This window comes from Cadophora gregata, assembly GCF_030347475.1.
Source record: "Cadophora gregata isolate MNR1 chromosome Unknown scaffold_18, whole genome shotgun sequence".
NCBI lineage: Eukaryota > Fungi > Ascomycota > Leotiomycetes > Helotiales > Ploettnerulaceae > Cadophora > Cadophora gregata.
The window spans coordinates 864622-892103 of NW_026695941.1; the positions used below are offsets into that span (position 1 = coordinate 864622).

Consider the following 27482-nt stretch of genomic DNA (forward strand, 5'->3'; position numbering starts at 1 on the left):
CTGAAGTATTGCCTGCGTATAGTTGTATGGTTAGCTAATGATCGTGGCCCAGAGCCATTTGAGGAATGGAGATTTCAGGGGTAGGCCTCACAAACGTACAATCAAATGCCCATTGGAAGAATGTACAATTCTGTGATAGGTTCGAAGCTGGGTGGACGAACGGAGATGGAAGATGGAACGATCGTGGGCGACTTGTTGGCAACAGAAGGTCTGAAAGAACAGTGCGATCGATGATACAATAAATTGCAGCTGGCAGAAAAGAACGCGCTGTGATGCCCTCCCTTATCGGTGAGGGTGAAGTGTAGTGAAGACAAGAAACAAGAGAGAAGGGTGAAGGATGCTGAGGCCTGTCCTGTCCTGTCCTGTTTTCGTCTGCCTTGGTTTTGGCGTCGGGTGGTTGGTTGGGCGATGTGCAGAGCCCGGTTTGGTGATGGTGAGGCAGTTGAGCCTTCCAAGTGGGAAACGAGTGAAGACGCTAAAAGGTCGGTCGGCAATGGCAACGACAATGGCGCACCAGAGAACGAGTGTAGAGAAGATGAGGCACAAACAGAACAGAGGAGCAACACCGGGACCGTTGTTGTCCGAGATGTTGCAGAAAATGTTTTGTGGAGGAAGAAGAAAGGTGGTTTGGATTCGAAGAGGGAGAAGGGGAGAAGGGGAGAAGGGGAGAAGGGGAGCGAGAAGGGGAGCGGGAAGGGAAGGGAGGGAGAAGGAGGGAAGGGGGGCGGCGAGATAGCTAGGATTCCTTCCGGACAGGCCTTACAGGCTTTGCAGGCTCAGGCTGGAGGCTGGCACACATCAGTTGCAGCAGCGAAGCGAAGCGGAGCGATGCAGACCCAGGCCAGGCGAGCCAGGGCAGAGACAGCACCGCAGCAGCGGGCAGGCAATCAGGCAAGCTAGTTTTAGGTCGTGAACCTGGACTGGCGCCCCTGGAATGAGGAAGGCAGGCTTTCTGATTGGACACAATTGGGCCCAGGGGTTCGCTGCGAAGGCTGGGACAGGGGGGGCCACCTAGGGGCTGCTGCGTTTTGCGACGATACAGACTACCTACTACTCCGTACTCCAGTACCTTTTCTTTCCTGCCAACCTTCTACGGTAAATCTGCCTCCAGAAGGTGAGGTGGGCACTTCAGTCTACTGGTACCTAGAATATAGGTAGGGGGCTGATGACCCCACTTTCGTTGTGACTTCTCCACTCCGGTGCTGCACTGTACAGCAAGTAACTCTCTCCCGTGCCTTCTGCTGCTTCCTACTGTAGTGATTCACCCATCAGATGGAGAAGATACACATCTCATGCCCGCTCAAGGTACTCTCGTCAGCCATGTTTTGCGCAGAAAAGTGGCCGCCCATCCTGTTCTCCCTATCCGTGCGTGCGCCGTCCGCCGCCAACGGCGATTGGCGATCGCGCGTTGTGGCTAGGGCTCTCCTTATGGTTATCGCTGCTGTTAATTGGTATCCTATCCAGCCTCTGGGAGTTCCTTGTAAATTTATTTACCCCTGCCAGACTTCCAATTTCCGAGCGTTCCTGAAACTTTGGTATTGCCATTCGCCGCCTCACCAACTGGGCTTCAACCGTCAAGTGAAATAAGATCTCATACATTTTAACCTATCAATCTCGATGATTCAACCTACAGCAATGCCACATTCACCTGTCAAACGATCCAAGGGTTAATCAAAGCTCATTTATGTCTTGAGCTTCCATCCATCCTTCTAGTGCTGTATGGTATGGTGGGGACCCACCGCTCGCTCCTGCTACCGATCTAAAACTACTACCAAAAACCAGTGGCTAGTTTTTTCGCTTCTTAGCATTCCCTGCCCCTTCAGTGCCTTCCAGCCTTCACACATCCAAGTAGTCGAAGAGTGTATTTAATTCGAGAGGACTTTGAATCCACAGACTAGCACTAACAAGCAAATACGCTGCCCCGAGAAATCATGATAGGAGTTAGCTACCGCGTTGTAGAGTGGGCACAGCTTGGTGCCCCAAGAGAACAGCTCGGACATGACAAAAGCTCTATTTACGACATGAATACCTTATGCAGCTTGACCGGAGAGGGCCTCTCTGGCTGTTGGCTTGCTAACCGTGACTCGACAAGCACCTCAGCAGAAAATTGATTCGTCGCGTCTACATGACCGTCTGGACAAGCTTGTCGTGTTCAAAATCGCGTTATGTCAATAGCAGATTAGGATTAAGCAGTCGAGGATCAACTTTCTTGAGCAGTCCTCGTAAATTTACAACGGGCTAGAATCATGACGTCCTCGTGCGGATCCTTGGCTGTGCGCCGCTCCACATATCCTCGGACATCCTCGTAACGGTACCTGTCTAAATGGCCTAAAATAGATTTCGCCACCACCCGATTCCCGAAGCATGGAAACTTGCGATAGTGGATCGTCCAACGAAAATTACTCCATTCTTGGTCAACCAGACCCCTATCATTCTAACATTATTTCCTCTCGAGCCCTAGTAGCTCCGCAACAATCGTCGCTGTGGTCTGTGGTCCGTGGTCTCTGGTAAACAAAGATCAAGAACGTCCCAATAGGCACCGCGGAGGGTGCGTCGCTTGCGATGCTCACGAGCAGTTAACGATTGAATCTATTGGGGATCAGCCAGACAAGCTTCTTTCCTATGCTCCGCCCAAACGACCGAGATGGCCTTCCGCATCTTTCGCCTGGTCGAAATTGAATTTCAGGATGTTAGATAGCAATACCAACGTTGAAGCTGCCGAGCCGCAATCTCTTCTTGAGACGAGTCTGATACCGGATGACGGACTGTTGATTCTTCTGAGGTTCGGACCTTTCTATCAGCTGGCTCTATCTCTAGCTCAAGTGCGCTGTTCTATTTGTCCCAACGGCTCATTATCGTCCAAGGAGATTTTTGGAGCACCCAGGTTATGAAACCCCGTGATGGTAGGCGGTACAAATCAGCTTGACCCTGCTTCGGCTGATGAACTGAGCTGGGATTCTGGGAATGACCTGACGACTGCTCCAAAATCGTACAGTACTTGCGTACCATGGCATCCCGGTACCCGCCTGAGCAGCCCACATTCCCATGTCGTGAGGGCTTACCTCCGTATGTGCACCGTGTTCCAACCTCGAACTGTCTGTGTCATCTTCTAGCAGTTGACTTCGTGTGTTTGCTGTGTTGCCGGCCCCGAGATGCCAATCCGTTTCCACTATTCGAGCTCCACGTCAGCACTGTTCTCTGGGGAGTTCACCGAATCTCATGAAAGCTGCAGTAAACTGCCTGAAGTGATCGCAATTGGCCCTCGATTGATTTTAGCGTAACTTGTAAACATGCGGTGGCGGGATCTTGCGCCGGTAAGGTAGGTTGTCACTCAGGCACGCTGCGGCAAGTGCAGCGTCGTTCTGAACTTTAATGTTTTGGGATGGAGCATAGGTATGGTGAGACGAAAACTCTGATACTGTATGATGGAATACAAGTATCGCGACCTTCCGGCTAGCAGAACGAGCAACTCGCAACTACGAGCTAGAAACACGTCAACTCGAAGCGCTGTCCAGCCAGGCCGCCGTAAATCCTCATCTTGCGTCCCGTGAGTGGAGCAAGCCATGGCGTGTCAGAGACCGACGCGCGACCCAGTGAGCCAGCGCCCCTACAGTAGAAATGCGAAACCAGCTCCGGCCTCCTGTCACACTCTGCCAGGACTCTTGTCCATCTCTTGGTCAACTCTTGTTTCTTCTTTGCTCCGCAACACTGTCCTGCCCAGTCCATCTGTCGTTAATTTTTCTCTTCCGGCCATAGAATACTATTTTGCTGCAGGTATTTATTCCTCACAGCTGTAGCCCGACTGGTCAGTCTCGACACTCATTGTTCTGCGCTCAGAGCATCTCTCGTTCCCTCCTTGTTGTTGAATCGGCGTTTGGCAGGCACGAACGCATTTGCATTGGAGACGCCGCCGATTTCTGCTGCCGCTCGTGTTGAGCATATTGCACTCCACGGCACATCACGGCGTCGCATCGTGATAAGAATTATCTTTTGAATAACCATTCTTCAGCAAATATGAAGATCTCCGGAGTCGCTTCCATCGCTACAGCTGCGCTTGGCGGTGCTGCTTTCCTAGCTACATCCGTTGCAGCAGCAGATCTCCCACCTATCGTTATCAAGGTAAATAGATCACCAAGCCAATATGCCAAGTACTTGCTAACGTCAATTAAGGGATCCCATTTTTTCTACGAAAACGGTACAGAGTTCTTCATTCGGGGTATCGCCTATCAGCAAGATGTTTCGTCGAACGGGACAACTTCCGGCTCATCCACATTTACCGACCCATTGGCGGATGAAGCTGGGTGTAGACGTGATATACCCTTACTCCAACAACTTGGCACCAATGTTATTCGTGTGTACGCCATCAATGCTTCTTTGGATCACTCGGTCTGCATGGGCTTGCTACAAGATGCTGGTATCTACCTCATCCAGGATCTCTCGAACCCTTCATTCTCTATCAACCGGAACGATCCCACCTGGACAACTGAATTGTTCGCCAGTTACGCTGGTGTCATTGACGCCGTCGCCAATTACACAAATGTTCTGGGGTTCTTTGCTGGTAACGAGGTATCGAATGAGGTCAACAATACCAACGCTAGTGCTTTTGTTAAGGCCGCTGTCCGGGACATGAAGGCGTACATCAAGACCAAGAACTACCGAAAAATTGGTGTAGGCTATGCTACAAATGATGATCCTGCTATTCGTATTGATCTTGCTCACTATTTCAACTGCGGCGATGTTGATGAGGCTATTGACTTTTGGGGCTACAATATTTACTCGTGGTGCGGCGATTCATCATTTACGGAATCCGGCTATGATCAGAGAACTCTCGAGTTCAAGAACTACTCTGTTCCCGCCTTCTTCGCTGAGTATGGTTGCAACACTGTCCAACCCCGTAAATTCACCGAAGTTGGGGCAATCTATGGCAAGAACATGACCAGTGTCTGGTCAGGTGGAATCATGTATATGTACTTCCAGGAAGCTAACGATTATGGTAAGTGAGAGCTCAAGCGTTTTATTTGTGTACATCTATCTTGGTCAGCGTAGCTGACAAGCCGTCAGGGCTCGTTTCCGTCTCGGGCAGCACTGTCTCCAAATTGCCCGATTTTGCTGCTCTGTCTAGCCAACTGGCCAGGATCACCCCCAGCAACACACCTTTGGCCAATTATGTCGTCACAAACACTGCTGCTCAATCTTGCCCAACTGTTGGAACTGACTGGGCTGCTTCCGACGCTCTTCCTCCAATTGCCAACGCAGACCTCTGTAACTGCATGGTATCGTCGCTATCATGTGTTGCGAACACTGGACTGTCGGGAAACAAGACCGCGGAGCTGTTCAGTACCGTCTGTGGCTTGGATGAAACTTCATGCAACGGAATTACCGCAAATGCTACCACAGGTATTTATGGTGCATACTCCATGTGCACCGGGTACCAAAAGCTGTCATTTGCTTTTGACCAGTACTATCAGAGCCAAAAGAAAGCATCAACAGCCTGCGCTTTCGGCGGGAATGCCAAGGTACAGACTGGATCTACCAGCACTAAGTGCAAGGGTCTTATTTCACAGGCAGGGAGTGCTGGAACTGGCACTGTCACAACAGCCCCCACGGGAACTGGCTCGACAGGTAGCTCGTCTGGATCCTGGTCAACAACGACTAAAAGCGCGGCAGGTGCAACAATAATCCCTCGATTCAATATCGGCTTTTTGCAGATGGGAATTTACATCTTTGTTGCTGGAATGGCGGGTGCTGGCATGGTTCTGCTGTAGACCCATCCCATTTCCTCTCTGCTTTGTATGACTTGCATCAGCGGTTTTTAGTTAGATATTGGCACTGCGACGAATCGTCTTCAAGTCGCCACATTGTATTCTTTTCCTTACTTCTCATCTTGACCTGCTCAAATATCCTCGTCGTAGAATAGGGTTTTCAGGTGGAATAGAGTTGAAACTGTACGTCATGATGGCAGCTAGCTTCAGGACAACACAACATTGAGACAGAACTTCACAGTCCTTGCTATATCGACTCACAGTGGGGACAATGGGTATTGCTTGCCACGTCGCACGCACTGTTGTTCTCTCCTCTTCGGATTCTTTGGGGTCCATGACATTCAACTCAAAATTTTCCCAAGCTCGCACCATCAATATGCCAAACTTCCAACTGCAGTGATAAGTGAAAGGTGCTTGGCGCACGCTGGCTGCTGTTACCAGGTGGGAGGGATTTGAGAGAGATATCGTACGTAATATAAGAAATTCAAGGAACCAGTTGTCCATGAGAATTAGACAGAAACTATGATACCTTAAAAACAAAACATCAACACGCCTCAATAAATGTAGAATCTGTCTAGAATCAGTCGCGGCAATCTATATTCTGCATCGAGGTCATTGATTGCGTATCAAGAGGAACTTGTGGGAAGTGCATTGTGCTGTATATCTACCCAAATAATCAATTTTAATGCCTGGAGTGGGACAAGCTAGTTCAGAATTCATTTCTTGCCTTTTACCAGAGATGACCGTGGCTCATGCCCAAAATACTCCATTCCACCAATCTTTGAAACCCAAATTCTGGCTATCCAGATGATCACTTTTTGTCTCTTATTAGTCCACCTTTCCGTCCGGGTTCCGACTTATCTGAAGGAATTTCGATCTTTTTTTGTCCGAATTTTCTCTGGGCCGAGATACTGCCAGTTTCAAGCGAGGCACCGCTCAGAACTCCCACTGCTCTCGCTCACCCATACACACTCCTAGGTACTGAGTACGGGAGATGGGCCCTGGGGGCAGGCCGCGGTTGTAGCCTTGTTTCCGACCAATTACCGTCGGCTCTTTCATTCTACTCGTACCAGTTTGTGCAAGGCTGAGTTGGCAAGCAGCTGGGAGGATCATCGTCGTTGGCCAGCGGATTCAGGCACACAAGACAAGAACGCCTCCAGAGCCCGACAAAGTCATTCAATCTTGTTCAAACGCAGAGCAGAGCAGTTCCGCGCCCCGAGCTCCCAGAAAGACAAGCAAAATCGATGAGAAGGAAGCAGAGATGACCACCTTTTCCAGCACGCCACTCTTCGGAGGAGCTCTCATCGTGGATATACCGGCCAGCTTCGCCGACGTCAGGTATGCAGGGTTTCATGACGTCCTCATATCCGAAGGGGTAAACACTAACAAACAAGCACAGCACGATCCGTCAAGTCCCAGATCATCAGGAGGTCTACCTCGACAAAGATGGCTTCACAAGTATCATCTTCGACATCACGGAACGCGTGGGCCTGCCAGGCACAGGACCAGCTGTTGACGGTGCAGCCTTAACCACGCACCTAGAAGATATCGTAGACTCCGACGATGATACTGTCAAAGTCTGGAATACGAGTAACACACAATTCTCTAAACTCCCGTGAGTCTTTTCCCTTGGAGATCGATTATCAAGCACAGCCTCGTCACGTGGGGTCCACTGATTTTTTCATCTTCAGAGAAGGAATTCCAGCCTATACACTCATCGCCACACAAACACCGCCTCCGAAACCTGGTTCTAAGAGCCCGGATTTCACCGCCATTGTTCTCACACTCATCAGATTGGAGCAAGAATCGACAGATGTGCTTGTTACAATCAATGTCCCGCATATCAAGGGCGAGTACACGGAAGAGGAAATCGATATGCAGATGGGCAAGCAGGGAAAGCTGATTGAGAATGCGGTAGAGTATGCGGCGAAGATTTGGGAGACATTTAAGATCAAGGATTGGGGTCTTTTCAAAGAAGTTTAGGGATAGTAGTTGTGACCTATGAGTCAACGGCTGCGTGGCTATTACGATTTTTGCTATTTTTCACTCGATGACGTCCAGAGCGAGTTGATTTCATGTTTCGGCGGTTATGACAATGGGAATGGCAGTTCAATGGGTAGTAAGATCGGCTGGAATAATGATGACTCTCCTGGCGCGCCATATATCTTCTGTTCACGGACTTGTCAAATCCAGAAAGTCAAGCTTTCTAACGACAGCTCCGACATCGTCACTTGGAATTCCCCCTTGGCTCTCCGTGACCTCATCGACGCTGATAGACTTCGTAGTCTCTCCTCCGCCGCCGCCAAGTTTCGCAGCTTTGTACAGCTGATATTCCTTCCCCACCAGTCCCATGATGTCCTTCTGTGGACTCTGAGGATTTTCTTCTTTGAGTCTCCTCATGTTCTCCTTCATGAAGAGCTGATACTCGCTGAACTTCGCCGTCCCGGTATTAGCCCGTGGCAAAGGTTTTGTCTGCACCAGCTTGCTTTTGCAGCTCCCACACTGGTGTCTCGTCGGATCGATGCTTCTGCTGTGGCGTTTGAACTCCGTACCGCAACTCTGACACTCCCAAATGTACTTGTAGTCGATGGCATAATTATGTCTTGTCGTTACCTCGATGCCCCTGTCTACAAAGTGTCGAGAGCACTTTGCTGCCCATGCTTTGAATTCCTTGCCGTGAGGATTCGTCTTAATGTTACTGACCATGAAGTTCGCAAGGTGGCAGAACTCGTGAGCTATAACATTCAAGAGGCGTTCCTCGTCATCGATGACTTTCTCTGCCAACTCGATAGCCGCGTGATGTCGATATGTTGTTTTCCCGTCAGAGGCACTTGCTGATGACTTGATGGTTTCTCGTTTCCAATTTGCGCGGCCAGCAGTTGTGTTGAGCTTCTTGCTCCAGATGATCTTGACACCTCCGGTCGAAGCAGATAGCTTGGATATTTCTCCGTTGGTGATCTTGGTGTCCAGCTCCATCAGAAAGGATTCAGCGAGTGAATTTTTTGATTGCGAGAATGCTTTCTTGGCTTCCCTTGCTGCTCCACCTTGCTTGACAGGCCTCTTCTTGGGTGATCCTGCTCGTCTGGCATCTTCACTAGCCTTTGACTTACGAGCTGAGTTCTTTTGAGGTGAATACTCGTCATTCCAATCATTCACCACGTCCTGTTGCCAGAACTCATCCATACTCGGTCTGTGAGGAGTTGATGGGATGCGAGGGAATTGCTTCCTTGGAGATTGCAGTCGGTTGGGCTTTAAATCTGGGCTTCCAGGCGGTGTTACAAATTGGGTTTCTTTAGCTCCATTTCTGATCTTGTTCTCGGAAGGTGAACTGGATGAGACGTTAAAAATGAGAGATCATCAATAAACTAGACCCTAGAGACTTACTAGCTGAGTATGAAGGGATCTTCTTCGTCAGAGGTCAATAAGTCGGACTCCGGGATGGTCTTGCTTGCTTTTGGTCTCTTTGAATAGGTACCTTCACTGTTACTGTTCAATGCCCCTGTTGAAGGCTCCAAAACACCTCGATTCTCTACGAAGTCCTCTAAGTCTCGTGTAGCCTTCTTGGAATCTGGGAAAACATCGTCGTCGACGTTCAGCTTGTTCATACGACACCCGAGATCCTCAGAATCAGAACTTCCGGATTTGATCGGCCGCCCTCTTCCCTGCACCAGTTTTCTGGCAGGTCTTGGGGGGGATGCTTCTACGGCCGATTTCTCGTCTAGAAAAGAGCTGTCACCGACAATGAAGTCTGAAACTCCAGAAGTCCCTTGGTAGTCCTCCTCGTCCGATTCGAAAGCGATAACCATATATTTGGCTGCTTTGGGATTTCGAGCTGTCCTCTTCACAGCCTTGGGCAATCCGCCAGGTTGGCTTTCAACGTCATACTCGCTGCCGGCGTCTTGTTGTAATCTATCATAAGAAAACCCATTTGATGGTTGATGCCTGGACAATTTTTGTTTTTGTACTTCAGTCTTTGCTGGTGACGTTCCCATGCCATGGGATCTACTTCTGTTTGGAGTGGAATTGGCCAGCGGACGTAACAGTGTATTATCAGTGGTCTGATTTAAAATACGTTTCCTAGGCCTCGACTGTGCAGTTTCGGTGCCCTCTCCCTTCTTCGAGTTGGTTCTAGAGTCCCCAGTCCTGCCCCGAGTAGGCCTATCGTTCGCTGGGGCGGCGAATGAATCGTCCGCTGTTTTGGCTTTTTTGGCGAGACAGGATCCTGACGGTGCAGGTTTTCCAGATGCGACCTTGCGATGTATGATTTCCGCAAGATCTGGGAACTCATCGTCGCTATCCTCCAATACTTTTGCCATTGTTGTCTTTGATGTTGTGATCACGAGTATATCAAAAGCTGGCAAGGACCTTGTTGAGACGTTTGTCAGATGCGTTGGCTCGACAACAATAACCCCAACATAAACAAACCTACAACGATGAACTTGCCCAAGATATCCATTTCAGGACTGAATCACGACAGATCTGGTTATCTCAGGCCAGAACTGAAGAAACACAGTTGGAGCAACGTATTGTAAGCTATGCTGTCAATAAATACCTTCTATGTAGGTAAACAACGAAGGGTGTATCATCACGTGTGTATAGCGGAAATCCCGAGATATTGCCGAGCGAGCTCAGCAATTACCCCGCCATCACCTCTCTCCCTGTGCTCCCCAATCAACCCAAAGGATACAAACTTGAAGGGAATCATATGAAAGCAGCAATGGCAGCCTGCATCTTCTGCAAGATAATCAAAGGTTCCAATACCCCCAGAACACCTGCCAAACCACAAGCTGACGAAATTCTATCAACAGGCGACATACCCTGCTTTAAGCTCTTCGAGTCCGACAAAGTCCTAGCTTTCCTCGATATCAACCCTCTAAGCAGAGGTCATGCCGTACAGTCATCGTAATGTATACAAGTCTAAGATAGCTAAGTCATAGGCAGCTTGTCATTCCGAAGTTTCATGGCGTAAAACTGCTTGATATCCCTGATGATCAACTGTCCGAGATCCTGGTACGGGAATCGCACAGGGCTCTGGTAGACTTATTGGAGCATTCGCTGACGATACTCGTTAAAGCCAGTTGTAAAGAAGTTGGTTAAAGCTACGGGAGCAGAAAACTACAATGTATTACAAAATAACGGTCGGATTGCACATCAGGAGGTTGATCATGTAAGCGTTTCGCGTGGTTCAGTCGGACGTATGGATTGCTGATCAATTACGCTCTTGGTTTTAGGTACATTTTCACATGGTAAGCCTTACTGCTACATGCTTGACAAATTTCAATTGCTGACTCCTCGGGCAGATTCCAAAGCCAAATAACGAAGAAGGGATGTCGATTGGATGGCCTCAGCAGAAGACTGACATGGACAAACTGAAGGAGCTTTTTGCGGATATAAAATCGAAGATGTAGTGTATTTTGAAGGGGGACAAGGTCCGGGAGAAGTTACTGCGTTACATGAGGGTTGCCAGTTTCGAGGATAATATCAGGAGAGGCTCTCGGGACAGTCAAATAGCAGTGTGAGCGCGTTTGTTATGTGAGATGTGAGCCTTTTATTTTTGGGCTCTAGACTTCTTCGTCAGTACTGCGTCTATCCTAAAAAAAGTCATTGTCACTACCACATTATTATCATACAAATCCGAGTTTATCTGCTTCATCATTTCAAGATCGGTCGCGGGTTGGGATTCTAGTCCACATCTTCGGAGGAAGTCTCAGCATCCTTTGTCCCATTCCCCAGGGATGTAGCAATTGCCTCTTTGCTAGGGTAGAACTGTAACTTGCCGCCTTTCTGTATCAAGCCGACACGGTCGTAGATGGACCTAGCACGAACGTACGGGTCCAGGCGCCAGTAGTCATCTCTTAAGCTATTGGCCAGCTCGTGTCGTCTTGTCTTCACAGCTTCCATGTCCCTACTTCCATTGATCCAATCCAGGGTGGCCTTCTCATAGTCATTGACAAGAACCTCCCTTTCTTGAAGCAACCTGTCTCTAGTAGCGGTGTCCTTCATCAAGTCATTCTCCCCAGGCAAAGGCTCTGGGTAATGGTATTCCCAGTCTTCCTCTCCGCCCAGTTCCTTAATAATTTGGGACTTTGGGACGAATTGTTCCATTTCATCGTTGTTGTTGGTGAATTGAACCTTGCTAGCTACTACAGGATCTAGCCAGCCTCTGATAATCTTCCAGATTCCTAAATCGGTCAGTATTAAGTTTCCATAACAAGCGATGCAAACAAACCCTGGAAGATCCACGGAGCTTTGTGAACCAGGACTACACCTAGGGATTCTGGGTAGTTTGCCTCGAAGCACTTGATCATGAACTTGACCGGCGCGTAATCCTGCATCGAGATCAGTCTCATTTCAAATTCCGTAAAATCTCACAAACCTACCATATTTGCCATGGAAAATCCCGTCATATCAAATACAACACACTGAGTCCACGTCAGCCCGTTCATCTCAAACAATACGCACATAACTCACAGCTGTATCAACAGGAGGAGACAAGATCATTCGAGCAGACTCTATTACGAAGACTGTGTATCTTTCAAGACTCTCCTCACTCTGTTCACCTTGCCTATGTAACCGTACCCTTACAAAGCACATTGGTCTTCCTGCCTTATCCAGCCCGTGCAGGAAGCTCTTCCCTAAGCGCATCTGAGCAAGAAAGTCGTGCCCGAACTTCTTCTTTGCCGGATCACTGCTGTTTGCGTCATTGAGAGAGCCAAGCTCTCCATTTTTCATGATATCATCATCTACATGTACTTCTGTTGACCTCCATCGCATAGTTGAAACCATCATTACCAATGCCTTGTCAACATCCCATTTTCTGGCCCTCAAAAACCTCAGGAGCAACGCGTCTGGATGATCGTGTTTCACCATGCTCCAGAAAGTGGCTCGAAGTGATTCTGGGGACATATTTGCCAAAGCATCGTGAAACTCCTTCGTCTGCCCATATTTATCGTCCTCAGGTTGTGCAGCGTGTGACTTCGAGGTCGGTGATTTCGAGGCAGCCTCATCATCCTTCTTCCTAAACAGTGACATTCTCTTCTTCTTCGGCTTTGTTGAGTCGGAGGTATCTGATCGAGCTCTGCCATTATCACTAGATGCATCGTTCACGTCTTTCTCCAGCAAGCCGAATACTTGAAGTACTGCAGTCCAGAACTGCTTTAGCGATTCTTCCTGTTCTGCGGTGAGCGTTCCCGGTCGACCAGGAAGTGATTCTCCAGTCATATCTGCGATTTGGGTTTCTTTGCTATCTTTTGATCTTGGTAATGTCTTTGCTGTTCCCTCTTCGTCTCTGGACTGTCCACTGTTACCGCAATACAGGGCGAAGAAGACCGCTCCGGTGCAAATGAAAATAGTTGCAGCTGAAGAGGCGAAGCTGCAGTTCAAAGAGTTCGTGACAGAGCAGGACGGATTACTGAGGGCTCCTCCAAGAAAATGTCGGTGTGGCTGGGTCGTGAGAAAGCGGGTAGAGAGTGGTGGTCTTGCGCCGCAATGCGATGATGCGTGCAACTTCGGCTTTGGACTCTTAAGGTGGATAAGGGTTTGTAACGGTTTCCGAGGTTCGTTGTGGTTGTTAGAGAACCAAGCGGAGACTCTGATCTTGTGAATTCTAGGCCTGCGCAACAAGGCTGGTTTCAACAGTTGAATGGCTGCTTGCTTGTTCATGGACGAAGCGGATAGAAATATCTTTGCGGTGAAGGTGGGGTGTAGATGCAAGATACATGTAAGCCACGTAGGGCCGACCTCAGAATTCGATGTGAACAAACAGGATGCGAGGATTGGGGACGACTGGACTGGAACAACTTGAGTATACTGATGGGTCTGCTTTTGCTGTAAAAGCACGCCTGGAAGTGCCCCTCTCATCCGAGCCTGCCGCTACTTTGTAGGTAATTATAAGTCTTGGCAAATACACCTCGTCCACTTGTGGAGGGGTCACAGAGGTGCGCCCATCCCAGGTTTACTATAGGTAATTTCGAAATGCCCCGTGATCTGCGCAGCCAGCAGTATTCTAACGGCGACAACAGTATCTCGCTCTCGTTCTATAGTAGCCCAGTGGCCTCTATGCTTGAGACAGTACCAGAAACAAAATGTCCAATTCAGTTGCTTGTGGAGCTGGATCCGTTCCGAGGGGCTGCTTCCATTAAGGTAGGTAGGTACCTAGGCAAATTTAGGAAGCAGTACGGAGTAGTGGTTCAATGTTTTCACGGTCCCGGCGCGTGCCCCTTCAACAACAAACTGCGATGAGCAAATTGTACAAGAAGCGCAACAACAACACAATTCGCCGCAAATGCACTAAGATACCACTGTGGAAGGCAAAGCTCTCTCCAAGCTACTGATCTCGGCACATTCAAGTTTGCAAGAGATCTTCCAACACGTCCGCGGGCCTGACAACGACAGTTCATTGTCCATGATGTCTTCGAGAACACCTCAGACAGAGGCTGGAAGCAGTGTGAAAAGATCAACTTCTGGTACCCGCAAGCCTCTCTCGCGTCCAACAACCCCTCTACGACCCTCGTCTAGATCCTCTATCCGCGAATCTGGGAAAACTAGCTTACGAGGCGTATCGGATTTCCCACTCGAAACTTTCGAGCCATCCTTTGCGGAACTGAATGACAGCCTCGCGGATTTAGACGCGAACTTTATGCATTTGGCCCTTCTACAAGAAAGCTTGAGTCGGTTCAATAATAATTTCTCGTCATTCTTGTATGGGTTGAACATGAATGCTTTCTGCGTTGATTTCCCAGAGGTGAATACAAGGACATAGGAAGCGGACCAGGCTGAGCACTGATTTGTTCACAGGCACCGATTCCAGATTCATTCCGAAGAGCGCGAGAACAAGAGGAAAAGTTAGGTAGGGTCTATAGAAGCACAACACTGATATGCGCTAAATCTCCTAGGACGCTCAATAGGTTCGGATAGATTTCACGGAGAGATTGACGGAGAGACAACTTTCTTGTAAGCCACCTTCATTGAATTTTCTCCATGGCTCTGGCTCATTCTTTCCAGAACAACCGATACCTCATTCGTCGAAAACCCTCCGTCGTCCAAAATAGCCTCTAAATTCTCAACTCCCGCTCCAGCGTCAAGAGTCGGTGGTAGTCGAGGAGGAGCAGCACCTGCAGGAAGAGGAGGGGCGGCCCGTGGTGGATTGCGTGGTACCCGTGGTAGTGGTCTTGCAAGAGCTGCGAAAGGTCGTAGTGCGAAGCAGTAAAGATGCTCATGTCTGGGAGTTACAGCAGAGATACCCACTGTAGACCTCGAGCTATTAAGTTTCCGGTAGCTATGTCTCCGAAACTTATCGTGTGCTGGACACATCGACGTTCACGTGGTGTCGTCCAGGAATCCGGAATTCTCCATATCTACCTCAATATCTTTGGTATCTTCTTTGGCTGCAAGCCGAGGGCCATTATCCGTTCGGAGTCCAATAGCTGCTTCGGCTTCCTTCTGTGTATATGGTTCCGCCTTCAAAGCTTTGACCCTGCATCAAATCAATACCGGAAATCTCAAGACATTTCTCTCCAGGTACGTACTGTCTCTTGTGCGTGCTACCTTTGCGATGTGTGACCATACTATGCTCGCTTTCGAACCATTTTGCGCATTCAATACAATAGAACTGGCCGAGACCCGGTAGGTCTTCTGGTGCCTTGCTATTCTTGTGTTGCAGCAGGTGCTTTTGATCGGCAATATCAAGGTGGATTTGATCCAGGTCTCTGCGTGTGTTCAGTAACGGCCATTCCGAGGACTTCTTCGCAGAAGAGAATGTTTTCGAAGTCGGACGTACCTCAGGCGTCTCCTGGTTTTTGTCTTAGTCGACTTCTGAGGGATCCCCATTATTGTGGTTGTGCTTTGGGAGGCTGATGTGCTGCACTCGGTCTGGATGAAATTGTGTGAGTTTCGATTTCAGGCAGACCCTCCAAAGAGCTAGCCCAAAAAAGAAAGGCGTCTTCTTGTGAAATGGTCAGAGGAGTCCTCCATGACCAGGATCAGAGTAATGTTAACGCTACTTGTACCTGTCAGCCGAGGATGGAAAATTGCGGACTCTCTTCTGGTCGCTCCCTGGACTTTAACCTTTTTCGACTTTTTAGTGTTCACTTCCGAAGCCAGAGCGGAGCCGTCAGAGGGCGGATGTCGCCGACGAGAGCGAAACCCGGCCTTGGGGCAGTGAAAATTGTATTTCAATGTCGTCAAGAGAACTTAGGACAATGATGAAGAGAGTATTGCTCTTTATCCCAACATACGGCACCCGGCACAAGATAGTGGCAGGGTCTCAGTCATGTTTAACTGGGAGGCGATCTGTCTGCGATCGTGGTGTTCACCTATGATGCAAGCTGAGCGAGCTCCCGTCGTCTTGCTTGCAATTGCTACCCCACACCCTAAACCTTTCTCTTAAGTGCCCTCAAAGTCATTTCAAGCGTGCTTCGATGCCCCAACAGAGGCGAATGAAACAGCTTGTAAATACCGCGCACGCCGAAGGTTGTTTTCACCCAGCTTGTGATTGGTTGATTCGGTTCTCGGTCCCGGGCTAGGGAGCCCGCCCGCCTTGTTATCTTGAGCTTCTCGTTTCTCAAACCTCATTTTCTCTTCTTTTCTTCGACACAACACCTCCACCTCCACTCAAGATGCTTTCCACTTCGCGACAGCTCTTCGCTGCTACCCAGCGGCGAGCAATAGCTCATGGCATCCGCCGCATGGCGACTGTCAGCGACTCGCCATTGGACCAAAAAGTTCCCCAAAACGTGCATGAAGCCCAGAATTTCATCAATTACAAGAAGATGTCTGAGAACCTCGCCATTGTCCGTTCAAGATTGAACCGTCCTCTTGCATACGCAGAGAAGATCCTCTACTCCCATCTCGACGACCCTCACGGCCAAGAGATTGAGCGTGGTGTCTCCTACCTTAAGCTCCGACCTGATCGTGTTGCATGCCAGGATGCCACAGCTCAAATGGCCATTCTTCAGTTCATGTCTGCTGGTATGCCATCTGTCGCAAACCCTACAACTGTCCACTGTGATCATTTGATTGAGGCACAAGTTGGTGGCGCAAAGGATCTTGCACGAGCTCAAGACATCAACAAGGAGGTGTACGACTTCCTGGCCACATCTTGCGCAAAGTACAACATTGGTTTCTGGAGACCCGGCTCTGGTATCATTCATCAAATCATTCTCGAGAATTACGCTTTCCCTGGTGGTCTTTTGATTGGTACTGACTCGCATACCCCCAATGGTGGTGGTTTGGGCAGTAAGTAACACCATACATCTCCACAAAGCGTCAAATGCTGACCATTCTTAGTGGCTGCTATCGGAGTCGGAGGAGCTGATGCTGTCGATGTTATGGCTGACCTTCCCTGGGAATTGAAAGCACCAAAGGTCTTCGGGGTGAAGCTTACAGGACAACTCTCTGGCTGGGCCACTCCAAAGGGCAAGTCATGTGCCTGCAAGTTCTCTCCACCATACTGACTGCGAACTAGATGTAATCTTGAAAGTCGCTGGAATGTTGACCGTCAAAGGAGGCACCGGGTTCATAATCGAATACCAGTTGGATTTCCATGTTCCAGAGATATTTTGTACAATTGCTAACTTTATCACAGCGGCAAGTTACAAAACAATTTCGTTACATTTATCAGATTGGTAGGGTACACTTGCCGTAGGGTTGGTGTGCGCTGCCTACCTGGATTACCATGAAGCAGCTCTCTTCTCACCTGCCTCTCTGGTTTGCCACATGTTCCCCACAACTCTGCTCTGCTCCAGGTCTGCACAGCTCTTGCCATGTACTCACTGAGCTCTCAAGGGGGGGCCCCAAGATTCTCGCCTTCCTTGAGAGCTCACCCTCAGGTCTGTTCTTAGGTTTCCATAGAGCTCTCTGGGGAGGTCCACAGGTACCTTTCTCTGGGAGCTCACCCCAGGTCTGTCGATTAGCTGCACATGCTCTTCAAGCTTCAGACAATGTCAGATAATTGTAGGTACAGCTTGATAACCTGCCTCCGGCAATTACTCACATCTACAGTTCTCTTGTCCACGTGCCGTTCAGCACCAGCATTTCAAAAGTACTTTTGGGCAAAAGCGCCTTCGCACCTGCCACATGGTAGAGAGATACCTTCCTCACCACAGGATCGCAGCTATTACACATCTACTCCAGGCATGCCTTCCTCCGAGAGTGAGCAATGTTATATGGGAGCTCTCAACCTTCAGATCTCGCCGTTCCGTCCTCACCAGCACTCCTCAGTTCTCAGCACAAAGTCAACCTCAGACGTCAAGTCAAGTATATCAGAACTCTCAAGACCCATCAAATCCCAATCGGTAGGCCTGATCCATCTCTGCAAGCGCATCAGACACTAATGTAATGGCAGCTTTCCCGAGTGCTGCACAGATTTGTCGTCTGGGTGGCCTGCACAGCTGCTGGAGACTCCCTTTACGATGGAGCTGTCCGCAATCGCTCTCTTGCTCGTGTCATGGACCTGGACTTGCCTCTGCTTGGCCCCTGAAAAGTCCAAGAATCCTCTGTACGGCTTCCTCCTCCCAGATGCGGCAGCTCTGAAACAGATCTTCTCGTCGATTTCAATCAACCTTGCACCTGGCTTGTATGAGGTTCTCAAGTCTTCTACTCCGCCCACTCTGCAGTTCTTCAAGGATCTCCCCAAGGACTCTTTATCTCTCAGGAAGATCTGGGCTATCTATGCACTTACTCTGGAGAAGATTGGCTCAAAGCCAAAACTGTACATTGGCTCAGCGACCAATACTGCTGGTGGAGTTCGTGCGCGCTTTCTCAACTACGACAAAGACAACAGCGTATCTATGTCCATTCGCAGAGCTCTCGCGGAAGGGTACATTATAAGTCATCAAGGCTGCTTGTGCTGGACTCCGATCCCCGGAGCAGTCTCACAATCAATTGTCAGAACTCTCTTCATCGCTCTGGAAGCTCTATTCTGCTTGGTGTTCTGGGCTCTGAAGTCAAAGAAGAACTACGGAGATGTTTACAAGTTGTGTCCATGGGATCGTGAATCTCTGAGCTGGGACGGGCTATGTTCGCATATATGTCTTGATGAAAGCATTCCTGGCTATCATGACCTCACTGCTGAAGAACTGGAAGCCAAAGAGGTCGAACTTGTCCAGAGACAAAAGCAGCTCAAGAAAGAGTCATACGAGAGAATCAATTCTGCGGATCCCGAGGCATGGAGACTCCACGTTAATGCAAACGCCAAAGATTGGAGAGAGAAGAATCCTGAGAAAGCCAGTGCCAGCTCGAATAAGTCCCATAAGAAGAAGGGAGCTGAGGCGAAGCGTCTCAAGTCGTATGTTTGCGAGCTTTGTGACAAAATCTACGGAAAGGAGTCCAGTCTTACGATACACCTCGCTGGCTCAAGGCACGCTGCCAAGGTAGCACTCGGAGGTCTTGTCAAGAACACTCGGAAGAGACCTGCCAGAACAAGGCATATCTTGAGAAGAAGCTCTATTGCGACTTGTGTGAAGTTCCCTGCAGCAGTCCATCAAAGCTAGAAAGACACAAGAGCTCGAAGTCTCACCTCAAGAAGGCCGCGGCCGTATCTCTCTCGAGCTCTATGTTCGAATGAGGGATAACATCAGCTACGCCACCCGCTTTTGGACTTGCGGAACAGTGTTACAACGCAAAAGTACTTTGGGTGACCAAGCTTGGACCTCTGAGCTACCGTTTCTTTTTCTCAAGTAGAACTACGCAGAACCATGGAATATATGTTTCGCAGACCTGGAGCAGACCTGGAGCAGACCTATCTTAGACTTCAGACATGGCTTAAAGATGTATAACTAACACATGTCACAATATAGGCGAAGGCACAAACTCTCTCTCTGCCACAGGAATGGGCACTATTTGTAAGTTCTCTTCGTTCCAAAGTACTTCCCAGGACTGACGACTATAGGCAACATGGGAGCAGAAATTGGAGCTGTGCGTGACTCTCCCATGTACATGGCTTTTGTGCTAACTGAATAGACCACGTCTCTCTTTCCTTTCAACGACCGCATGTACGAGTACCTCGCAGCTACGAAGAGAAAGAACATTGGCGACTTTGCCCGTACTTATGCAAAGGAACTCCGCGAGGATAACGGCGCTGAGTATGATGAATTGATTGAGATCAACCTTTCCGAGCTCGAGCCACACATCAACGGCCCTTTCACTCCCGATCTCGCAACCCCCATTTCTAAGTTCAGCGAAGCTGTCAAATCTAACAATTGGCCCGAAGAACTCAAGGTCGGCTTGATCGGATCCTGCACCAATTCTTCCTATGAAGATATGTCTCGCGGAGCTTCCATTGCCCGGGATGCCCTTGACCATGGTATCAAGGCGAAGTCCCTCTTCACTGTCACACCTGGCTCGGAACAGATTCGCGCAACCATCCAGCGTGATGGACAACTGCAGACTTTTGAGGAATTCGGGGGTGTTGTATTGGCGAATGCGTGTGGACCTTGCATTGGTATGTCTCGTCTCACATGTGTTTGGAAGTATAGCTAACTGTTCTAGGTCAATGGGACCGTAAAGATGTCAAGAAGGGCGAGGCAAACTCCATCATCTCTTCTTACAACCGAAACTTCACAGGTCGTAACGATGCCAACCCCGCCACTCACTCCTTCGTTGCATCTCCAGATCTTGTCGTGGCTATGACCATTGCAGGGAGCTTGCACTTTAACCCTCTCACAGATAAACTCAAGGACAAGGATGGAAATGAGTTCCTGCTGTCCCCCCCATCAGGTGCTAGTCTGCCATCAAGAGGGTATGACCCAGGACAGGACACCTACCAAGCCCCTCCTGCGAAGCGCGACGCTGTTAGCGTCGCCGTTTCTCCCACCAGCGACAGACTTCAACTTCTTGAACCATTTACAGCATGGGATGGCAAGGATTTTACCGACATTCCCATTCTGATCAAGTGTCAAGGAAAGACTACTACCGATCACATCTCTATGGCCGGCCCTTGGCTGAAGTACCGTGGACACCTCGACAATATTTCAAATAACATGTTGATTGGTGCCACAAACGCCGCCAACGGTGAGGCGAACAAAGTCCAGAATTTCACTACTGGCGAATTTGATGCTGTTCCTGCCACTGCCAGAGACTACAAGAAGAAGGGCATCCCGTGGGTCGTCATTGGTGACTGGAACTACGGAGAAGGAAGTTCGAGAGAACATGCTGCGCTCGAACCAAGACATCTGGGAGGTATTGCCATTATCGTCCGTTCCTTCGCCCGTATTCATGAGACCAACTTGAAGAAGCAAGGTATGCTTCCATTGACTTTCATTGACCCCGCGGACTACGACAAGGTTCAGCCATACGACAAGGTTGATTTGCTCGCTACCGAGCTCGAGGTTGGCAAGCCAATGACTCTCAGAGTACACCCAAAGGATGGGGAGGCCTTTGACATCAAGTTGGCTCACACTTTCAACGCCCCACAAATTGAGTGGTTCAAGAACGGCTCGGCTTTGAACACGATGGCAAAGGCCCATGCGTCGTAAAGGATGGGAACGCTGGTGTTAGGTTGTTTTCAACGCCCCTGTACTTATGTTTCAATGGTCTAGCGCGCTTCCCTAAGTATCAATACATTTTCCGTACTTGTAGTTAATGAGTCCAAAGATATACCCTAGATGCCTGTGCCAGCTCGCTATCTACACATTATATGGTTTAGCACCCTTCCTAGCTTCATTGTTTCGCGTCTTTTTAGGTATAATACTGCTTTGATCTTTCAAGGCTTAACGGAATTAAAACCAAGACGTCCTACTACTTGAAAACAAATCAAGTATCATCAAAGATCCTTAGATTAGCAGTTAATTACAATACCTAAAAAGTAGAATGTTAGAGGTGCCTGATCTGCGTGCTAGACAACTTGTGTAGATTATAAGCATAGACTAAAGGCCTTTCTAATTCTTAGAGGCTAGCTTACGTATTAGTCTAAAGATTCTGACTTATAATTAGTTCTGAGGTCCTCCAGACGTATAAAATAGTCACTAGATAAGGGAAATATTATTTGAAGTAAAGAAGAAGTAAATTAATCAGATGGACGTCTATCTTTCTTACCTATATCTGGAAGCTAAAGTATTCCTTAAAATCCTAGAAATAACACCGATCTAAAACAGAAACGCCAACCTTACCAGCAGCACCGCGGACAGACTTGTCAGGTTTGCAGCCTCAAACTGCAGGGATAACCCAGTAAGCGACATTTCACGGCCAATTCCCAGCAAGAGGACCTCACCTTGGAGGACATTTGCCAAAAGCATAGAGCAACAACAGCAGCGATGTTGAAGACCAGCCCCGCAACAGACTGAACTCCAAAGTCCTTCTATCCTCAATCGCCGAGATTTCCAAAGGCCCGCCTCTTAAGCGCTACATTACTTTGACCGTTGACGTACAATCCTCTCTGAAAAATGGCGCCCAGTCTTCCGCAGTTTTCTGCTACTCGACTGCGCTCGTACATTTTCCGACTTCCTCTATTTACTCGGGTCATCATCGTTGTCATTATACTACTCTGGATTGCGAGTATACAGTCGGTTTGGGACGTACAGAAATGGGGAGCTTTAATACCGGAAGAGATTGGATTGAGCACCAGTCTGTCAATCCCTCCTTCACAACACTTACCACCCTTAGTATGCTATCCATATGCGGGTATAGGCTAACTCGCACGGGTCTACAGTGTATCGGACGAATACCTTTCCACTCGTCCATGCTGGCTTCTTCCACATGTTCATGAATATGTTGGCACTGACACCATTACTGGAGCGATTTGAGGCAGAACATGGGACACTCACGACATTGGCGCTCTTCATGGGAGGTATGATATATAGCGTTCTTCGGAGAGCATCACCTTGCGGAGCAAAATGTTGACGGAGATGGTAGCCCTTTCCACGATTCCGGCACTTCTTTACACATTCATGGAGAGAGCAATCTTCCACATGAACACGACAATCCTGGGAGCAAGGTCAGCATTGTGAGAGCTATACTTGAATATTGAAGATAACTGAAGAACAGTGTTTGGGTGTTCACGTTAATTGCAATGGAGGCAGTTAAGACCTACAAATCGAATCCATACTTCATGCTTGGAACGACACAGATACCGACATGGATCACACCATTTGTCATGGTCCTATTCGTCTCGGTGTTGGTCCCAAACACAAGTTTTCTAGGACATGCTTGCGGACTATGCTTTGGTTATGGATGTGGGTGTTGATATTCTCACGTTCCTAACGACGCACTCGCTGACTGTATCAGGGGGCCTTGGATATCTCAAGTTTCTCGCTCCCCCGGAAAAGGCTCTACGCTGGATAGAAGGAAAGCTAAATCTACTTGGGAGACTTCCACATTATGTTTCGATAGACCAAAAGACCTACGGACGATATGGAGTCCTTCCAACGACAAACGCGAGCATGTCAAGTTCTGGGGATCTTGGCTCGGGCTACGTGGCTAGCTCGCAGAGATTAGGGCCTTGAAGAGGGCGGAATGTAGGTCAGCATGACGTAAACTGCTGTGCAATTATAAGCATATTCTGGCGTTGAGCGGATGCGTTTGCTGGGATATGGGCAATGACCCCTGGTCAATGTTGTGTCCATAGACATTGGGCAAGAAAATCTTTTTTGATCTGAGCATTAGCTACAGTGGCTTGTGAAAGTGTCTTTCGCAATTAATGAAATTCCCTCTGGTTTGCAGTAATGTGTAGTGACATTGTTATGTGTGGAGTGAATTTTCCAGTGTCGTCGCTTCAAGAAGCGCGTCTTCCCTTCAGGGAGCTAGCTGCAGCAACACCAAATGCGCTACCAACTTTCAACACAATTCGCTCCTTGAACATGGTCTCTCTCTTATGCAAGTGACTTCCTTACACCTGACGACCAATCTCTAACAGTTTCTAGCTTCCAGTATTTTGCTGCGGCATAATCCATTGCTCCTCAAGCTACCTCCATATCTGTCCTTTCTCTGCATAGTTGTTGGTGTCGCATGGCTGCTTGTTTTACCTCTAGACGACTATTCACGGAAGACTTATATCTCAGAGAACGCTCTTCTCCCGGGCCAGGTCCATACTTATTTTGCTGGGAGCGACCAGAACGTGTTTCGAGGTTATAAGCATGAGGTTGATGCGCTGGAGGGGAAGAGTAACATCGAGTATGGAAGCAGGGTACAAATGCCGACTATTGGACTGACGGGCTGATAGGATAAATAACAAGCTGGAGGAGTTCTTTATATCCTCTGGGCTGAAGGTCGCTAGGCAAAAGTACGAGTACAAGTCTGCAGGCGAAACATATTTCGGGGAGAATATATATGCCATACTTCACGCCCCCAGAGGAGATGCCACGGAAGCCATTGTGCTTGTAGGAGCCTGGAAGAATATCGAGGAGGAGCTCAATCGGAGCGGAGTTGCCCTCGTCCTTACGTTGGCCCGATACTTCAAGAGATGGTCTCTTTGGTCGAAGGATATAATTTTCCTGGTCACAGCAGATAGCACAGCTGGACCGCAAGCTTGGGTTGACGCCTATCATGATACACACCAATCTCCATCAATTGACTCACTTCCTTTGAAGAGTGGAGCGTTGCAAGGAGCAGTGGTCATTGACTACCCATTCGATCACCGTTTCGAGTCCATCCATGTTGTCTATGATGGAACCAATGGGCAGCTCCCAAACTTGGACATCTTGAATACAGTGGTATCTATCGCAAGCGGCCAGATGGGTATTGGAGTTTCTATTCAGAGAATGTGGAAGCATACGGACAGCTACCAGGACCGACTCCAGACTATGCTTCGTGGGATGCTGAAGCAAGGCCTCGGTTATGCATCTGGACCACACAGCAGCTTCATTCCCTACCACGTTGATGCTATTACGCTACAGCCCTTTGGAGACGGATGGCAAGACGAAATGGCAATGGGAAGAGTCATCGAAAGCACCTTCCGAAGTCTGAATAATCTGTTGGAACATCTGCATCAGAGCTTCTTCTTCTACCTGCTCATGCAGTCCAACCGTTTTGTCAGCATTGGCACTTACCTTCCAAGTGCCATGCTGGTGGCCGTCAACTTCACCATCATGGCGATCTTCCTTTGGATCAAGAGCGGATCGCCCAAGAGTCCGCCGAAAGAGTCATCCAAGGAAGGAGAAAATAAGCAACTGGATCTGGTGAAGGGAGCTAGTGCAATTGTACTCGTTCCAGAGGAGATTATGACAGTGCGAGAGCGAGAGCTTTTTCTACCACTAGCTGTGGTCGCTGGCATCCATTTGCTAGGAATTCTGCCCCTCTTCATTTTCAATCACGCGCCTCAGAATGTGAGAAGCTTTGCCCTCCTTTTCAAAACATAATCTAACATTGCCTAGATGCTACGAGCTGTGTTCATCTTTACAGTTGCGTTGAATTGCATCCTCCCCTTCTTCCTCTCCAACAGCCTAGTTCAGTACTTCGCTCCAACCACTCAACAATACACGCTAATAAAAGCGTTCTCGCTACTTCTCCTTGGAATGTTCCTATCTGCTCTTGCCACACTTAACTTCTCCCTGGCGTTCCTCGTTGGCTTATTTTCTGCTCCTTTAACCTACATCCAACCACTTCCGAATAACCCTATCATTGCGATTGCCATAGCCTGTTTATTGACTCTACTGGCGCCTACCACGGTGGTGATGGCAGGGTCGTGGCACTGGGCATTAAGCATTGGGCAGGTGTTGAAGGAGGCTGCTTTTGGATGGGACGTCTGGGGTATGAATACGCAGGTGGTGGTCTGGTGCGTTTGGTGGCCGGCTTGGGTTGTAGGCATGCTTTTGTTGTTTGGCAAGCCCAGGTTGGACGAGGAGAGAAACGGGGAAGTGATTATAGTGAAAGCGTAGGTGGGATATGTAGGTGACACTGAACAGAGATGCCACGAAGGTCCCTTGACCAAGACGCCGTATTGAGATCCATACGTACCATGTTCTCCATGCCATGCCCCAGTGTGTTGTCCTGATCTAAGGCAATTGGACCTACCCATAGATTATCCAGATTTTTGCGATTATGAGCAGTGTCTCTATCCTCATTAAATTCAACTTCATCTGCCTTGAGGACGACTCCTTCGTGAGCAGAAGTGATTTGGAGGAAATTCTTTTCATTGCAGTTGTTACACCTTTGCGCTAACGGTGAAGGTGTCTTGTTCGTAACGGACACTGCCTGTCCCATGCTCAAAGATATCTATCATACACCCCAGCAATTCTCATCATGCCCAGACGCCATGCCATGCCAAATCACGCCGCCCAAACATCTTGACCCTTAGATTCGATCCAATTGCCCAGCTGGTTGACACTTGAATCCCATTCCTGAAGTCTTAATCGCATGTTGTCAATTTGCTTCATGTCCAGCACCTTAGGCTGTACCCAGTTGATCCGTGCAATCTCGTCCACCTGGTCGATACTTCCTCTCAACAGTCCTAAGCTCAATGCCTTCATAATTAAGTGCTCAATCTCATCCGGTCGAACCTTGGTCTCCTCAGCAATGGTACGGAAAGACATCTCACGGTCGTGAGGTGGTCTTCGGAACACAGTCTCGGTCAAAGCAGCCAGATATATTTTCTGTCTTAATTCATCGCGGTGTTCTGCAAGAAGAGTATTGGAGGAGATGTGGCCAGCAAGAACGTCGTACGCAGCAAGATCTCCGCGGTTGAAGGCGAACAGGAGCTCATAAAGCCAAGTATCGTCCTTCTTCAAGTCGTTCAGGATTGGATGTAAAAGCAGTTCACCGAAGTTGTAAATGGTATCCGAGACCAAAGCTGCGATAGCAAGGTCATAAGCCCGGCTTCTGCGTTCGGCGGGTGACAAATCAGTGACTTCGATACAAGCAAGGTAGAGGAGGGCATTTCGGTAGTAGGATGCGAACTCGAGTTTAGACTATCATGATTAGCCGGTCTCTCATTCTCTCTGGCGGCAGACGAACCTGGTAGTATTCGGCATTGACCCGGTAGAATGCTGCATGCACAATCGTCTCGACAGAGTCGAAATTATCCAGGATCTTCTCTGACTTGTCCAAATCTTTTCTCGCGCCCTCCAGATCCTTCAACTCGAGCTTCACAGTGGCTACAGCTACGGTGGCGTAGACATAGGCATCCTGGGAATTGGGGTTGTTGACTTTGTTTGCTGCTGCGGCAAGGAAAGACAGGCGCTCCTCACTGTCTGCAAATCAATTAGACGATGTTCAGAGAATACAGAAGTACAGCCATACCTTTGCATTGAGAAGCTGCGCTCAAGGCTAAGGTTACAAGCTTGAGCTGATTAATCTTGTCGGCGAAGGTGAGGATGAATGTTTTGTAGAAGGCCAATCGTTGCGAGGCGCTATCTTTGTGATTGAAAAATTGTATGAGGGTGTCGGTCAACTGATGCCACAGCTTGCGCTCCCAGAGATCTTCGAAGTCGAGGTACAGATGTTGCAGCTCAGCAGGGGCATCGTCTCTCTGCTCCTCCAGAAACTGCGGGACATCTACAATGCTCATGGCGGCGGAGGAAGGAAGGGTTTCTCTGTGTTCACTTGCGAAGAGTATCAGCTCGTAGTGTGGGAAACAAACGGTAGAGTCTGTTCTCGGGCGAGAAGGACAGAGGAGGGTGGGGTTGAGTTGAGCTGAGTTGGGAGTTGAGTTGAAGTCTGGATGACCAGGTTGATGCTTCGCGCGTGTACCTGGAAGCCTTTTGGTGGAGCTGCACCAGTGCAGATGTGTTAGTCCCCACTCAGGTTAGCGTGACTTCAGCTTCAGGTCCAAGAAGTGACAAGGGTCAACGG

The 27482-nt window shown here is 48.9% G+C and overlaps 12 protein-coding genes across 12 annotated transcripts; 8 read left to right on the forward strand and 4 right to left on the reverse strand.

Annotated features, from left to right (window-relative positions):
- Positions 1-4014: 4014 nt before the first annotated feature.
- Positions 4015-5765, forward strand: GAS1_1 (1,3-beta-glucanosyltransferase gas1; the record flags this gene model as incomplete). Its single annotated transcript, XM_058500156.1, has 3 exons — positions 4015-4119; positions 4171-4993; positions 5062-5765. The coding sequence occupies 3 exons, from the start codon at positions 4015-4017 to the stop codon at positions 5763-5765; spliced, it is 1632 nt and encodes a 543-aa protein (XP_058349991.1).
- Positions 5766-6256: 491 nt separating this feature from the next.
- Positions 6257-10444, reverse strand: ONS95_006686 (uncharacterized protein). The gene is made up of 3 exons (XM_058500158.1): positions 10192-10444; positions 9147-10127; positions 6257-9090 (listed from the first exon to the last, which is right to left on the reverse strand). The coding sequence occupies exons 2-3, from the start codon at positions 10076-10078 to the stop codon at positions 7935-7937; spliced, it is 2088 nt and encodes a 695-aa protein (XP_058349992.1). The 5' UTR covers positions 10079-10127; positions 10192-10444; the 3' UTR covers positions 6257-7934.
- On the forward strand, positions 7024-7745 carry ONS95_006685 (uncharacterized protein; the record flags this gene model as incomplete). Its single annotated transcript, XM_058500157.1, has 3 exons — positions 7024-7100; positions 7162-7377; positions 7454-7745. The coding sequence occupies 3 exons, from the start codon at positions 7024-7026 to the stop codon at positions 7743-7745; spliced, it is 585 nt and encodes a 194-aa protein (XP_058349993.1).
- A 35-nt stretch (positions 10445-10479) lies between the features above and the next one.
- On the forward strand, positions 10480-11170 carry HNT1 (Adenosine 5'-monophosphoramidase; the record flags this gene model as incomplete). Its single annotated transcript, XM_058500159.1, has 6 exons — positions 10480-10513; positions 10571-10653; positions 10704-10772; positions 10837-10929; positions 10994-11008; positions 11063-11170. 6 exons carry the CDS (start codon positions 10480-10482, stop codon positions 11168-11170), a joined length of 402 nt encoding a protein of 133 aa, XP_058349994.1.
- Positions 11171-11403: 233 nt separating this feature from the next.
- On the reverse strand, positions 11404-13424 carry ONS95_006688 (uncharacterized protein; the record flags this gene model as incomplete). Its single annotated transcript, XM_058500160.1, has 4 exons — positions 11404-11944; positions 11992-12091; positions 12143-12184; positions 12234-13424. The coding sequence occupies 4 exons, from the start codon at positions 13422-13424 to the stop codon at positions 11445-11447; spliced, it is 1833 nt and encodes a 610-aa protein (XP_058349995.1). The 3' UTR covers positions 11404-11444.
- A 742-nt stretch (positions 13425-14166) lies between these two features.
- DAM1 (DASH complex subunit dam1) lies at positions 14167-14970 on the forward strand (the record flags this gene model as incomplete). The annotated part of the gene is made up of 4 exons (XM_058500161.1): positions 14167-14505; positions 14559-14610; positions 14657-14714; positions 14766-14970. The coding sequence occupies 4 exons, from the start codon at positions 14167-14169 to the stop codon at positions 14968-14970; spliced, it is 654 nt and encodes a 217-aa protein (XP_058349996.1).
- A 110-nt stretch (positions 14971-15080) lies between these two features.
- BUD20 (Bud site selection protein 20) lies at positions 15081-15590 on the reverse strand (the record flags this gene model as incomplete). The annotated part of the gene is made up of 3 exons (XM_058500162.1): positions 15081-15237; positions 15290-15469; positions 15541-15590. The coding sequence occupies 3 exons, from the start codon at positions 15588-15590 to the stop codon at positions 15081-15083; spliced, it is 387 nt and encodes a 128-aa protein (XP_058349997.1).
- A 788-nt stretch (positions 15591-16378) lies between these two features.
- ACO1_1 (Aconitate hydratase mitochondrial) lies at positions 16379-17390 on the forward strand (the record flags this gene model as incomplete). Its single annotated transcript, XM_058500163.1, has 3 exons — positions 16379-16997; positions 17049-17177; positions 17227-17390. The coding sequence occupies 3 exons, from the start codon at positions 16379-16381 to the stop codon at positions 17388-17390; spliced, it is 912 nt and encodes a 303-aa protein (XP_058349998.1).
- A 782-nt stretch (positions 17391-18172) lies between these two features.
- ACO1_2 (Aconitate hydratase mitochondrial) lies at positions 18173-21235 on the forward strand (the record flags this gene model as incomplete). The annotated part of the gene is made up of 5 exons (XM_058500164.1): positions 18173-19217; positions 19559-19603; positions 19651-19676; positions 19722-20202; positions 20250-21235. The coding sequence occupies 5 exons, from the start codon at positions 18173-18175 to the stop codon at positions 21233-21235; spliced, it is 2583 nt and encodes an 860-aa protein (XP_058349999.1).
- Positions 21236-22454: 1219 nt separating this feature from the next.
- Positions 22455-23200, forward strand: RBD2 (putative rhomboid protease; the record flags this gene model as incomplete). Its single annotated transcript, XM_058500165.1, has 4 exons — positions 22455-22545; positions 22611-22692; positions 22743-22930; positions 22983-23200. 4 exons carry the CDS (start codon positions 22455-22457, stop codon positions 23198-23200), a joined length of 579 nt encoding a protein of 192 aa, XP_058350000.1.
- Positions 23201-23419: 219 nt separating this feature from the next.
- Positions 23420-25570, forward strand: GAA1 (Glycosyl phosphatidyl inositol protein transamidase complex subunit; the record flags this gene model as incomplete). Its single annotated transcript, XM_058500166.1, has 4 exons — positions 23420-23570; positions 23618-23867; positions 23917-25018; positions 25067-25570. 4 exons carry the CDS (start codon positions 23420-23422, stop codon positions 25568-25570), a joined length of 2007 nt encoding a protein of 668 aa, XP_058350001.1.
- Positions 25571-25797: 227 nt separating this feature from the next.
- Positions 25798-27353, reverse strand: RPN9 (26S proteasome regulatory subunit). The gene is made up of 3 exons (XM_058500167.1): positions 26931-27353; positions 26646-26881; positions 25798-26599 (listed from the first exon to the last, which is right to left on the reverse strand). Exons 1-3 carry the CDS (start codon positions 27196-27198, stop codon positions 25961-25963), a joined length of 1143 nt encoding a protein of 380 aa, XP_058350002.1. The 5' UTR covers positions 27199-27353; the 3' UTR covers positions 25798-25960.
- Between the last annotated feature and the right edge of the window lie 129 nt (positions 27354-27482).